We start from the raw sequence: 14,883 nt of genomic DNA on the forward strand, positions 1-14,883 counted from the left end.
TTCTTCATATACTTCAACCAAAACATTTCACACACACTGTAATGCCGAAGCAGAATCCAGTTGTATTTTATTATTTCAGCTGTTTAAAACCTTTCCAAATATGTAAATGATGCCACTCTTACCATTTTCTTCTTTTGGAAAATATAATTATTTTATGTTAACACATAATGGTTTTATTACTTTTTTATTTTAATAAATTATATCCTTAGACCTTTTTAGTTTAGATTTCTAATATAGAATATCAATTGATGTAACCCATATAAACAAAAGTTCTGCGGTCCTCAGTTTCTTTGAGGCAAAAACAATTCTGTGACCAAAATTTTTGAGAATTACTGGCCTAAGGTTAAATGTATTCTAAGCCAGCAGCCCTTGTGACATCAGCATCAGGTCAGTAAACACCATGTGAAGGAGTCTATGCAGTTGACCATTATTCACAAGAGCTCTCCAATTAGAGCGCCCTGTAGGAAGCTAACCAATTAAGAGTGTCTACTATTGCACTTGATCTTCTCTATAAGGCATTTTACAATGTTACCAGGAAAGACATCCAACAAATAGTAAGAGAAAGACCATTTAATTCTAACATTGCCTTTTTCTTTGATTCTCGTCAGGTCCCCCAACACCTTGCCTCTTCTATTGTAAAAAGATGTGCAAACTTCAAACCAAAATGGTTAAAGCTGCTGCTAGGCAGATGTGGACTTCAAATCTCACCAAGATTAGACAATCGCTTCAACATTTATGTTTACCATAAACATTAGAAACAGCACCTGATTCAACTTAGAAATCTAACTATGATTTCCTGTGGTGGTAATCAAGATAACATTAGTACTTATGAAAAAAATGTTATAATAATGCTCCAAGATGTCAAAACTGCCCAAACTGACCTCCTCAGTGAAGTCACTGCAGTAACTTCAAAATCAGTGCAGTATTAAAAATCCAGGGAAAGACTGACATTTATCAGAAGCAGATGGAGGTCTTAGAAATCATAATGAATGTTAACGAAGGCAAACGATGCTCAATAACTAAAGGTATCTTCTTTATGAAAGAAAACATTGATGTTTTAAAGGAGAAGGTAAGAAGGTAAGAGAACTAGAAAACCAGAATTCTTGATCCAGTATACATTGTATGTACATAAGAGTTCTGGAAGGAGAAAAGGGTAGAGGTCATGGACTGTGTCACAAATTCAACAACCACAAACTTTGAAGAACACATTTGCCTCTACGGCTTTTGAGATCTCTTCAGCAGACCCAGAGAAAGTTCTCAGTTATTCCAACTCTACTGATCATTTTTTTTTTTTTTTCTGAAGCTGGAAACGGGGAGAGACAGTCAGACAGACTCCCGCATGCGCCCAACCAGGATCAACCCGGCACGCCCACCAGGGGCGAGGCTCTGCCCACCAGGGGGCGATGCTCTGCCCCTCTGGGGCGTCGCTCTGCCGCGACCAGAGCCACTCTAGCGCCTGGGGCAGAGGCCAAGGAGCCATCCCCAGCGCCCAGGCCATCTTTGCTCCAATAGAGCCTTGGCTGCGGGAGGGGAAGAGAGAGACAGAGAGGAAGGAAGGGGGTGGGGGTGGAGAAGCAAATGGGCGCTTCTCCTATGTGCCCTGGCCGGGAATCGAACCCAAGTCCCCCACACGCCAGGCCGACGCTCTACCGCTGAGCCAACCGGCGAGGGCCTCTACTGATCATTTTGAAGAAAAAAAATTCTCCTGAAATTCTGAAGCAAAGTAATCATCAAAATGCATTAAGAAGCTTAAAAAAAAGTGTAATATTTATATTTACTCAGACTTTAGTATGGGGATCGAGCTAACTATTGTCCATGGAGGAAAATGGAGATTTTTTTTCTCAGTGCTACCAAGTTAGGAGAATTCATCCAGTGGCTTCTTTCTAGGCCAACCATCCCTCCTGAAGAACAGCTCAAAACCCAGAGACATTGTCCATTCATTGGGCCCATTGCGAGCTTGACTACAATCTGTCTCTCTGCTTTCGACTACATTTACTGTCCTTTCTGGTTTTTCAAAAGAGGGAGTAACTCGACTATAGAGTTACATTCTGCTTTGCTTGGCATATAGTATATCACCATATACTCTATAACGTGGCAGGCTTAATTTTTAGACAGAATAGGTGGTTTCCTTACTAATGTAATTTTTCTAAACATCATGCAGGATAGATAACTGCAAGAAAATCAATGTTTCCTTCACCACATAACCCAGTTAATAAAATCTACCAATGGAGAGTCATATGCTATTAAATTACAAATATCTGTGGTAAGTATACTACTTCAAATTATTCCCAATTAACAATTTGAAAGATGGATTTGGCAATTAGCTAAAAACAACCCAGTTTCAAGTGAGGAAAAAGGTACTATGGTGGGTATGAAAGAAATTAAGGGAGCAATATGAAGAGGAGGCAAACTGTTGTTTGGTACCAGTCTGGTAGTAATTATATACTACAACTTTTTCATTTACAAATGTATTTTATATCATTCTTCTCTAAAAAATTTACAGATAAGATGTACACACAAATAATTTTTAAATATGTCAATATGCTATAGGCACAGCCTGGATGGCACTATCATAGACCTATTTAGAGCAAAGCTATATATTAAATGGGTTTGTTTTAAATGGGATAGCCATTCTAACAAAGTAAAGGCACCAGCAATCTCTATGTATTTACTCACTGTAAGAAACATCCATAAAGAACAGCCAGAGTTCCAGTTCAGCACACTTGGTATGGCCCTCACGTTAGAGAGTAATAGGAAAGGTAGACCATGATACAGGCAAATGAGAGCACAGGTGACTCAACTGGTATCTGCTGGTCATCTGAGCCTCTTTATAGTTTTACATGCTTTCCCTTTTCTTTCCCATTACGTGCCCTTTAACACTTGCTTATTGCTTCTACAGAGGCAAAGACTTTAGGGAAAGAGAATAGGGTTGGAAATCAGACAGTAGTTCTGAACAGTCTTAAATCCTAGACTTACAAGCTCTATTAGTTCATCTCAACAAAATTTGTTTTGTCATCTCTGTAAAAAGGGACTCATTCTATTAACTTAGTAAATACTTCTTCAGTGTTCAATAATAGCAAGGGGTCATGAAGTTATAACAGAAAAAGTAGAAGATGTTCCCTGTACTGTAGACACATAACACTGAATAAGATAGTGTGTGCACGCATAACTCTGATGCATGACGGATGGGGATGGGCTGCAAAGAGCAGTATAAAACATGTTGCTGTATCAGGGCAACAAGAGGGTGATGAGCTATGCAGTGAATAAGGCGATAAGGACAGGAGAGGGTGGTGAGGGCAGTGTACCAGGCAGGAGGAAAAATGAACAAGAGCAGGAGTGGGACCTACAGGGAATGTAGAAAATCAAAGCCACCAAGTATTTTATTAACATAAAGTTAATATCTGGCTATCATTTCAACCTTTTCATGGGTCTTGGATTTTCTCTTCGGTGATCCCCAACATGTCCATTTTAACCTGACCTTTACCTACGCATGCTAGAGGAGGTGAAGGTCACTGCGTGACTTTCTCAGTCTCAAACTTTCCCTGAAAATGACTTTGTCTTGTCAGTTTATCCAACATCCCTGTGAGGAAAGAGGATTTTGCTTTTGAGTTAATTATTTATTATCATCACCTAAATGAGATCTCACATGATTCATTAAAATTATAATTCAACTATAACTACATGTGAAAAAATAACTTTGCACCAGTCTTTGCTTTCAAATTCTTCATCTCATACCCAACTCACCTCCAACCCAACTACTGGCTCAAGGAAGTCAGGTCTCTCTTTGTCCACACTCTTCCTCCAGAGGCTCACAGAGTCCTCTGCCCTCCTCTGTCTTAATCATCACCTACCAGTTCTTTGTATTCAGCTTACAAAAATATGTTTGCCTTGTCCCTGTGTCTACCCTCATTTCTTGCTGATCTCCCATCATCCCCTTTGAATGAGAGGCCCATCCTCCCTGTCCCCACTTCCTAGTCCTCCCTGGCTGCTCCCGGGATCATGTCGTCCACAACAATGCTCTTTCTTCTGGTCATCTTCCCATCACTCTGGCAGATTCTTCTCCATTCCTCTGCCACTAATTATTCCCTTAAAATATTTATGTTTCACTTGAATGGCTCCCAAATCAAAAGACCATTAACTCAACTCTTCAGCTATCTCCTGAGGTCCTGTCCCAAGTGACAATTTCTCTTCTCCACTTTAATGTCTACGGCAATTTGCAGCTCTTTAGTCCTAAAACTAGCCTTACTACCTCTTCCTTCTTCGGACTCAAACTCATTTCTCCTCCAGCATTCCACTTGTTAATGGCATCACAGTGCAAGTTTTCCTCATCCTCACACCGGGAATTACTCTCAGCTTTTTCTCTCTCACTTGATAGATCAATCATCAAATCCTTCCCTGGGTATCTTCCAACAATTCATGGGATACATCTTTATCTCTGTTCCCACTTCTAGTTTTTGGTTAAAGCCTTAGTAATATCTCTTTATGAATGAAAATTTTCCTGCTTGGTTTCCCAACCTCCAGAATGTCCATAATCCAAGTCTTAAAAGGTGATCTTTTTTTTAAACAGTTCAAAAATGTTTTCATTTCTCCTCATGTCAAGCAAAATAAAATCCAAACTTCTTAACAGAGCATGCATGAGACTTTCCCGCCTGCATTTTTACCTTCAGAAAGGAGAGGTCCACAATGGGAAAGCACAATGGCTCTGACATCAGACTGACCTGATTTAAGAGCTGGCTCTGTCACTAGCTGTGTAACTTTGGAACTAAGCCAAAGCTTAAACTCCCAAGGCCTTAGTGTCCTTATTCCTAAAATAAGAATTATAATCATAGGTTGTAGCCAAAAATAATAAAAGATTATTACGTGAAGTTCCTAGCAATCTAGTCAATGCATAGCAAGTGTGAAATAAATGATATTATTATTTCTCCATCCTTATCTTCTCATGATAACTTTACATGCAAATCACCATTCAGGCACAGTAAATGCCTAGCAGATTTCATTTTAAATCTTGTATCTTTGTTTTTGCTGCTCTTACTGCCTTGGATGACTTTCTTTTATCTTATCTGGCCAATGAACAATAAATTGGTAATTTGAAACTCAACTCAAATATTTTTTTTCTCTAAGACAACATCCTTGAACCTTTTTCTTTACCTCAGTTTCTCTGAGACAGACTGGGGACTCCCTCAATAACCTCAACCAGTGTTGACATTGATTATATACAAGATACATACATATATGTGACAGAGAAAGAATAGCATTTATTTCTACTACATTGTTATTTTGTGTTCACATGTCTGTCTCCCTCATAAAACTGAGCATTTTTATGATAGTGCCATAAACTTACCTGTTTATCTTGAATATCTAAATCAATTATTGGTCAGTTCTCAGTAATTGTTTTTAAAGGAAAAGAAAGGAAAGCAAAGACAAAGCACTAATCTGCTTTACAAAAAAAAACCATTGAGTGTAAATATAATTAGATGAGTGTTTATAATGTCTATGTCCAACATGAAAACCATTGTTCATTTACTAAAATGTCTCAAACCACTGTTGTTATTACTAAACAAATATTGAAAACGTGAAACTCAATATTAAAAAAGTAAGGACATTAAAAAAACAACAACCAGAAAACAGACCTTAGGGTGCTGATCCCAAGGTTGTAGCCTGGACCCTCAGGATGCCAGCCTCCATCCCGATGGCAAAGGCACAACCCTGAGGTCACTGGTCTGAGCTCAGGTCAGAGCACATATGAAAAGCAAACAGTGGCACAACTAAAAAGTGGAACAACAAGTGGATGCTTCTTTCTCTCTCCAAAAAAAAAAAAAAAAAAAGTACAGACCTTAAAACAGCTATTTATTAAAAATTTATTATGTGTTAAGTATCATGCTAGAAGCTGGGTGTTCAATAGTAAACTTGATAAATATGTAATTTTGGCAAAGCCCTTGCACCTTGTATTCTTAAGTTTTCTCAGCTCTAAATTGGAAAATATCATAAGACTTTTGTGTTAATTAAATGAGACAATGTCGATAACCTGCCCAGAAGAGTCCCTGATTTAATAGGTACTTAACGAATGGTAGTCATTTCCATCCTTCTCTTGGCTAGATATTAAAAGGAGGCATGAAGGTCAACAGATCACAAACCCTGCCTGAAGGAGCTTGCATTCAGAATGCTACCTCCTTTCGTCAGCCATAAAGTAGTCCAGACAAATAATGAACCAAGTGACAGATGAAATACAAAAACTCCAAAACAACCTTTGCCTCCCTCATCCTAAGATGGTGTGATAAGAATAAGACAGGGCGTGAAGCTTTCTGCCCGGTCTGGGCATTCAACCAGAATTCCATCATCTGTGACAGCCATTCACCAACTTTTAATTGCACGCTGTAAAAATAAGCATCAGAGAAAAGTATTCAGAGAGAAAGGGAGAGACTCAGGTTAAGATAAATAATTTAGTTCAATTTGGAATACTTGCTTGCATAGACAGACACTAAGAGCATTCTGTTCATTCAAAAAAAACCATTCACTAACATTTATTGAAATTTGACTCTATGTCAGGAACTAACTGAGCCAGATTCTAAAGAAACAGAGATGGGAAAGACACTGGTCTTGTCCTGAAGAAACATACTTTCCAATGGTGTTCTGTCTGGTTGCTAATTATTTTGGCCTGTTGCTTAGATTTGGAGTAGAAAACTACACACTTTATTTAAAACATAATTAAGTTTTTTTTTATGGGAAACAACCCAAGTCCCATGTAGAAAAAATATATTTGTTATTCCTAAAAACAATGTTTTAAGGTTAATTCTTCAAGCCACAAAAGTGCAACTTTTTCTGTATTGTTTTATTTTCCCCCAAATATAAACACTTCCCAAGATATCTGAGTGCATCATGCTCCAAAACTTTATTTGTAAATCCATTGTTACAACTTCAAATGCATATTACAAAGAAATATTATTAGAGTTGGATTTTGGGGGCCAAGCTGTAAAAACGAATCGGACTGCAATATACCTGAGATATTGGAATTAATGAAACTATGGAGGCAAGCTTTTGTGTATTCCTATGCAAAGTATGTTCAGAAAAATAACTACATGAGCTATATAGTACTGGCAGTTGAATCAGGTCCTACTCTCTTTGCTCTCTCTTCTATCTCATAGTGGAATGAAAATTTCACGGATTGGTGGCATAAGGAGAATACCTTGGGAAACAGAGGGACAAAGAACAAGGTCTAGCGGGTTCCAAGTATAAACTCTAAGGATGAGAAGTTGACACAAAAAGTTCTTGGGCAAGGAAGGAGCTGAAGTTCTGTGTGGCTCCTGAGAATCTAGTCCAGGGTATATGGGCTGAAGTGTGGCCAGGGCCATCTGTTATAGTGCTGAAAGACTGAGAGCTGAGCTAGAAGGGAGAGAATTATACATGTAAAGCACTTAGCATAGGTCCTGGCACACAGCAGTGTTCAATAAGTGGTGATCAAGATATTGGAGACAATAAGATGGAGACAAAATTGTAGGCTTTGCTCCCTCAATTTGTCCTTTGAAATACGATCTACTTGGGAAATAGCTGTATTTTTGATGAATGTGGAACCCCAAGTTTTTCTGAGCTATGAAATGTTAGTGGCAGGTGACACTGGTGGAGCAGGGCAGTGGTTGGACCAACGGAACATGTGGGTAGAAGTGTTGCCCTAGTGGGCTTTTGTGACAAAGACAGATAGATTTGCATACCCCCTCATCTTTGCCCTTCCCCACCCCATTCTTTTCACCTAAAGCTTGAGGCGATAGGGTGTGAGTTGTGGGAAGATGCAGCCGAACCAGAAGCAGAGTCAGGGAGAGAGTAAAGGACGAGGAGGAGGAGGTGCAACTCTCCCACTAGAAGTGAGAAACGGCTGAGATTTGGTGCAGTCCTTTATACAGTAAGGATATTCGTAATAGACCAGGGGTCCCCAAACTTTTTACACAGGGAGCCAGTTCACTGTCCCTCAGACCATTGGAGGGCCGGACTATAAAAAAAAACTATGAACAAATCCCTATGCACACTGCACATATCTTATTTTAAAGTAAAAAAACAAAACGGGAACAAATATAACATTTAAAATAAAGAACAAGTAAATTTAAATCAACAAACTGACCAGTATTTCAGTGCGAACTACGCTTCTCTCACTGACCACCAATGAAAGAGGTGCCCCTTCCGGAAGTGCGGTGGGGGCCGGATAAATGGCCTCAGGGGGCCGCAGGGGGCCCACGGGCCGTAGTTTGGGGACCCTTGTACTAGACAGAGGTGAGGCGCCACACCACGTGCTCTGAAAATACTATTATAAAAACAGCAGTGCCCCCACAAGCAGTTTAATCAGATATGACAGTCATCCTTTTTTACTCTAAGTTACATGCTAGCCCTAAGAAATCTGCATACGCTTCTAGGAACAACTCGCAACTGGACTCCTCCAATCATTTCCTTTAGTCAAGGATCCCACTTATTTTTATTTTTTATTTATTTATTTATTTTTCTACTTTTCTGAAGTGAGAAGTGAGGAGGCAGAGAGACAGACTCCTGCATGTGCCTGACCTTGATCCACATGGCATGCCCACTGAGGGGGCGATGCTCTGCCCCTCTGGGGTGTTGCTCTGTTGCAACCTGAGCCCTTCTAAGAAGTGCCTGACGCAGAGGCTATGGAGCCATCCTCAGCACCTGGACCAATTTTGCTCCAATGGAGCCTTGGCTGCGGGAGGGGAGGGGAGAAATAGAGAAGGAGAGGGGGACTGGTGGAGAAGCAAATGGGTGTTTCTTCTATGTGCTGTGGCCGGGAATCGAACCTAGGACTTCCACATGCCGGGCTGATGTTCTACTGCTGAGCCAACCAGCCAGGTCTAGGATCCCACCAATTTTTAGATATTCCCTGTCTCCCCAATTCTCATTAAAATAATAAAAGAAATGCATGAATGTATGCCCAGATGATAGTCTGAATTTGATTGTGTGCGTGCGTGTGTGTGTGTGTGTGTGTGTATGTGCATTCTTTCTACCAGTCTTTTCAGAAGGGATGATCTCACAAGCTAATATCCTAATGGAACACATCTTTTGGATATCAAAAAATTAAAATGTGGTTGCCACTCTCATTTATATTGACCCTCAATCAACTTATATTTGCCAACTATAAAGATAATAATTGTTTGAGGTACACTTTGTAATTAGATCAGAGCCATCAGTGACATGGTTATTTTTTTGTTATAGCAATATTAACAAAATTATGCCTTTGGCAGTCTAATTAGAGGAGTGCCATAGGTGACCCAGCTGGCATTTTCAATATGTTATCTAAGAGGTAAGATAAGAAGACAAATCAGAGCTGACTTAATGAAGTTTCTGATCAGAGGCTGTTCTGAAAACAGTGCGTTGCTGAGGGAGACAGAGGAACTGATGACTGGCAGATTAATGCAGGCTTTTAAAGGACAACAGAAAGCAATGGAATACTAGATCCAACCTTACTGTAAGGGATAACAATGAAAGTTTCCTTCCTTTTCAGCAGCAGAAACCCAAAGATACAGAAGGTTAGCTATAAAAAAAAAAAAAAGTCTAAAAATTACCAAGTTCAGTGATATTTAAGTGGGAGTACCTCAAGAGTCTTTTTTAAAATCTGATAGACTTTTGCAAATTAATCCATCCTCAATATCATAATATGCCCGTGGGTCAGGGACTAGAGCGAGCAGCAAATGTAGGGGCTAAGAGCAAACACCTAGATATTAGATAAGTCCTAAATAATGAGGACTATGTTATTCACCAGGTGTGTGACTTTGCTGAATTTCTTAAATTCTCTGCATCAACTTTCTTGTTTCTAAGTTGGAGATAATAATGGAATATAATGCAAAATTATGTGCTGACGATGAAATAAGGAAAAGTACTTTGCTTATATCTTATACATAACAAGTACTCAATAACTGTTCCATATAACTTGTGATGGTTCATTTTATGTGTCAACTTGACTGGACTAAGGGATGCCTGGACAGCTGGTAAGATATTGTTTCTGGATGTGTCTGTAAGGATGTTTCTGGATGAGAATAGATAGACTGAGTAAAGAAGATCCTTTCCTCAACGCAGTGGGAATAATCTAATCTGTGAGAGCCTGAAGAGAACACAAAGAGCAAGCGTGAATTTGTTTCCTGCTTCAGCTGGGACATCCCTCTTCTCCAGCCCTTGGACATCAACACTCCTGGTTTGGGGGCCTTTGGATTTGAACCAGGACTTATACTGTCAAGTCTCCCAGTTCTTGAGCTTTGGGACTTAGATTTGTTTTCCCTGGTTCTCAAGCCTCTGGGTTGGAATGGGAACTATACCATGAGCTTGGATACGGCAGAGCATGGAACTTCTTAGCCTGCATAATCGCATGAGCCAATCCCTCATAATAAATCTCTTTCTACCTATCTATACCTATTCTATCGGTTCCTTTTCTCTGTAAATACCTGATGAATACATAACTCCACTGCTACTATTGAATGGACTGAGCAGCAGCTATCCATGATGCCGAGGCAGAAAAAAAATGAGGAAGGAAGTTAATCCAATTCACTGAGGAAGAACCTGAAATTCAGGGTGGAAGTAACTTGCCTAAAGTTGCCCAGCTTATGGTTCTGGACCATATTCCAGGGTTTGGAATGGTAAGCCTGGTGCTCTTTAGAACGCACCAGATTCTTGTCTTCTAACAGGTAAAGAAATAGCAAGATGCAGAGAAAATACACTAGCTTAAGGGTCAAAGACATATTTAACTGTGCCTCTCACCATTTGTGTAGAATTTCTAATGTCCCATAAATAAGACAGTGCACTAATCAAGGATAAGAATCTGCAATGACTGCCACCTAACCAAGGCCTCCTTTCTCAGATCATTCAGTCCACATTCCATTATCCTTGAAATTTTGACCTTCCTCACACCAGAATTTGCTATGCCCATCTTATATTATCTGAGCATCTCCTCAGGGATCAGATGCTAACATTATATGGCAATGTGTGTGTGTATACATACATACACGTATATACATGCATACATCTGGTATCAAATATATATGTAGCATATATATCAGGTGTGTGTGTGTGTGTGTATGTGTGTGTGTTAGAGCAAAAACTTTTACCTGCCTGACCTGTGGTGGCGCGGTGAATAAAGCATCGGCCTGGAACACTGAGGTCACCAGTTCGAAACTCTGGACTTGCCTGGTCAAGGCACATATGGGAGTTGATACTTCCTGCTCCTCCCCCCTTTCTCTCTCTCTCTCTCTCTCTCTCTCTCTCTCTCTCCCTCTCTCTCTCTCTCTCTCTCTCTCAATCACTCTAAAGAAAAGGAATGAAGAATAATAATAATAAATAAATAAATAAATAAAATTTTAGTTAATTTTCTTGCCTATTGTCAATGATATTGTTTTTGTTACTATAGTTATAGCTTTAAAAAGTAATAGTAAGGAAAAGCACACACACACACACATACTTCTGAAAGGAGACTCAGATAGTACCTCTAAATGTTAAAGTATTATTCAAAAATTGGAGAGCCATAAATAATATTTAAGTAGCTTATATGAGTTTAAAGGACAGTGATAACTTACTGTAAGGCCTGTCATTCAAAAAACAACAAAATTTGAAAGAAAATATGTTTGCACTGGCCTGGTAATTCAGTTGGTTGGAGCATCAACCTGATGTGCCAAGGTTGTGGGTTTGATCCCCAGTCAGGTCACATATAAGAATCAACCAATAAATACATAAATAAGTCGGGGAAAAAAGATTTTTTTCTCTCTCTCCCTTCTGCTCTGTATCTCTCTTTTTCTCTCTCTCAAATCAATCAATTAAAAAATAAATTTAAAAAGTATTAATATATTCCAGATAAAACCTAGTAAACCATTCTTAGTTTGTCTTCCTTCTCACCATCTTTTAAAAGAGAATATTTCTTTTTCCTTATCTCTTTCCTGTGTTTTTTATAAAATGCTGTTATTCCCACCCATGGGTTTCTCCCTCCTCTTTGCTTCTGTCTCTTCCTATCTGTCTCTGTGTCTCTCCTCTTCCTTTCATTTTGGTTTTTCTCAGGATGGTATGGCAACCCATGAGGTCACACATATATTCACTTGCCAGATAGAGTTATATGTACTTGTCTTTTCTCTTTTCTCCTACTCAGTATCAGTCCATGAACCTTAGTGTGACATTTTCTTACTCTTTCTGATTCTACACCAGGTATCCTTCATGTATTAGTAAGAATTCTCTAGAAACCGAACCTATATATATAAAGAGATTTAGTGTAAGGCATTGGTTCACTTGGTAATGGAAACTAACAAATCCCAAAATATGCTGTCTGCAAACTGGAGGTCCAGGAAAGTCAAGAATATAGATTCTAGCTCGAGGGCAGGAATGTGGAGAGCAGAAGACTGAGGTCCCAGTTTATCAGTCAGGAAGAGGGTGATTTCAACCTTACTCCATCTTTTTGTTCTGTTCAGACCCTCAACAGATTAGATGATGCTCACCCACATAGGAGAAGGCCATCTCCATCTGCTTTACTCAGTTCATCCACTCAAACGCTAATCTTTTCCAGAAACCCAAACAGAAATAGTATTTAACGATTTTTCTGTGATCCAGTTATGCTGACACATAAAAATAACCATCACACCTGGCTTCCTGGTCCAACTTTTCCTCATGGTTGATTAAAATTATATCCATTCCCCAAACTTTCCTCGCCAGGTCCTGACTTCTGTTTCCTGTGCGTGCTGGCAATCACGTTTCACCTTCTGATTCTCTCCTTCGTAGGGTTCCTTAAATATACATATCTGATCCTGGACTGAATCTCCACTCTGATTAACTCCTTAGGTAGCTCCTCTCACATTTCCCCAAATGCTGCTTCCTACATTTTGGGTCAATCTTCTCCCATACTGATTTTACTCTAACTCTCTTTTAATTTTTACCACAAAACTAATCGTAATATAAAATAAAATTTTATTATAGAGTTTATTTTGTATAATGAAGCCAATTGAATATGCTTTTGTCTGAATTTAAAACACAGGTGAGTGGAGCAAGTAATAATTTAGCTAGGGAAATAACATTAACTGTAGTTGATTTTATTCATTAATTTCCTATAGTCCAGTGGTCGGGAACCTTTTTGGCTGAGAGAGCCATGAATGCCACTTATTTTAAAATGTAATTCTGTGAGAGCCATACAACAACCCGTGTACATGATGCATTATCCAATAAAAATTTGGTGTTGTCCTGGAGGACAGCTGTGATTGGCTCCAGCCACCCACAACCATGAACATGAGCGGTAAGAAATGAATGGATTGTAATACATGAGAATGTTTTATATTTTTAACGTTATTGTTTTTTTATTAAAGATTCATCTGGGAGCCAGATGCAGCCATCAAAAGAGCCACATCTGGCTCACGAGCCATAGTTTCCGACTCCTGCTATAGTCAGTTGAGGAAAAAAAAAAAAACTCTCCTGTGAGAAAATATATGAAAAGGGATCTTAATCTAATTTTTTTCCTTTATTTTTTGTAATATTCTGGTCCCTTTCTAGTTTTCAACAAATTAATTTTTTTTAATGTCTATGAAGAAATAGGTATTTTGGTTGTGTTTTTCCAGTTCACTGGAAAATTGCTTTAAGAAAAAAAGCATGTTTTGCAGAAACACTAATCAGAACTCTGTCATCTACAACAATAAAAAGAAGTCAAGAATAATATGGGCAAGTTAATTAGACAAAAATTTTAGATTTTTGTAAATTACTGAATCTGAAACTGGATAGCTTATATAGCTTCCCCTTTTCTCTCTTTCCCTTTTTTTTTGAATTCATAGGTTTTGAACTTCCCAGGTTGTAAAACCAGTTTTAATGTATTCATAACGTTGACATACTGTGTGACTGACAGCCTAAAGAAGTCTGAAAAACTAGAAAGATTCAGTTCAATAAGACTCATCAAAAGGGGCCAAAGAACTAAGCAGCCTCAGATTAATTTCTTTCTCACTTTGCTACAAACAAACTCAACGCAAATAGAATTTTTAATCTGGAGTAAAATTTCCCCAAACAAATCTTCTGTTCTCTTTGTTAATTAAATGTGCATAATGTCCTTTAAGGACAGGAAAGACAGACGTGGACATGATGGGGCTGGGCTACACCAGAACCCTCTCCTAGGGGTTCTTCTGCAGTCCCCACAGAGGACAAGAACCAAGGTTCCACAAGGACCTGAAACTTATCTCAATTCCAAACTCCTCAAGCTTTGCGGTTTTTCTAAACAGGATCCTTCCCGGGACATACATAGGAAAGCAAAAGAGGCTACATCCTCTTCCCAGTCTGTGAAAATTAACTATCTGAATCTGCCAGATCACCCCAAGCCCATGGAAATAAGCCCCAAACTGAGTGAGGCGGCACCAGTTCTTGCTACTATGACTTTGGATTTATCTCATGTGGTCATAGATGATTCATTTATTCACTAATTTAACTATCACTGAGAGCCTACTACATACCATGCTAAGTACTTGGTAATATATTAGTAAGCAAGAGAAGTGTGATACTATTCTCAGGGTCCAGGGAATGGGTTAGAGACCCACTGAGCTTTTGCCTCCCTGATAATTCCTCTTCTCACTTTGCAGATGCCAATTTGTCTTTAATCCCTTCAGAGTCATGGCTGTGTGGTGGCTCTTGCTGCTCTGCTCTGGCCCTGGCCCTGGCTTGCCATGGTTCCCACCACAGGTTTCAGTGCCCTCACTCTCCTTGAGGATGACTATCTCTCCACACGGTGCCTCTCTGTCTACTTATTGTTAAGTGACAGGCACTGTTGACTGAGCTGCCCAAAAGCCATTTCCCACCCTCTTGTACGATGATGCCTCCAACTACAGAGACCACATAATCAAATATATGCCTTTTCAGTTCTCTTTCATCCCCTCACCCCACAGGACTCTGAGA

At 39.3% G+C, this 14,883-nt stretch overlaps 1 protein-coding gene across 1 annotated transcript; it reads left to right on the plus strand.

The window, feature by feature from the left end:
* The first annotated feature begins 643 nt into the window (after positions 1-643).
* Positions 644-2,068, plus strand: CCDC54 (coiled-coil domain containing 54). The gene is given in 8 exon segments (XM_066240801.1): positions 644-733; positions 735-905; positions 908-1,063; positions 1,066-1,156; positions 1,159-1,282; positions 1,683-1,759; positions 1,762-1,829; positions 1,832-2,068. Coding segments are annotated over 8 exon segments (1,014 nt in total).
* The last annotated feature ends 12,815 nt before the right edge of the window (positions 2,069-14,883 follow it).

The sequence above is a fragment of the Saccopteryx bilineata genome, chromosome 8 (assembly GCF_036850765.1).
Source record: "Saccopteryx bilineata isolate mSacBil1 chromosome 8, mSacBil1_pri_phased_curated, whole genome shotgun sequence".
Taxonomy (NCBI): Eukaryota; Metazoa; Chordata; class Mammalia; order Chiroptera; family Emballonuridae; genus Saccopteryx; species Saccopteryx bilineata.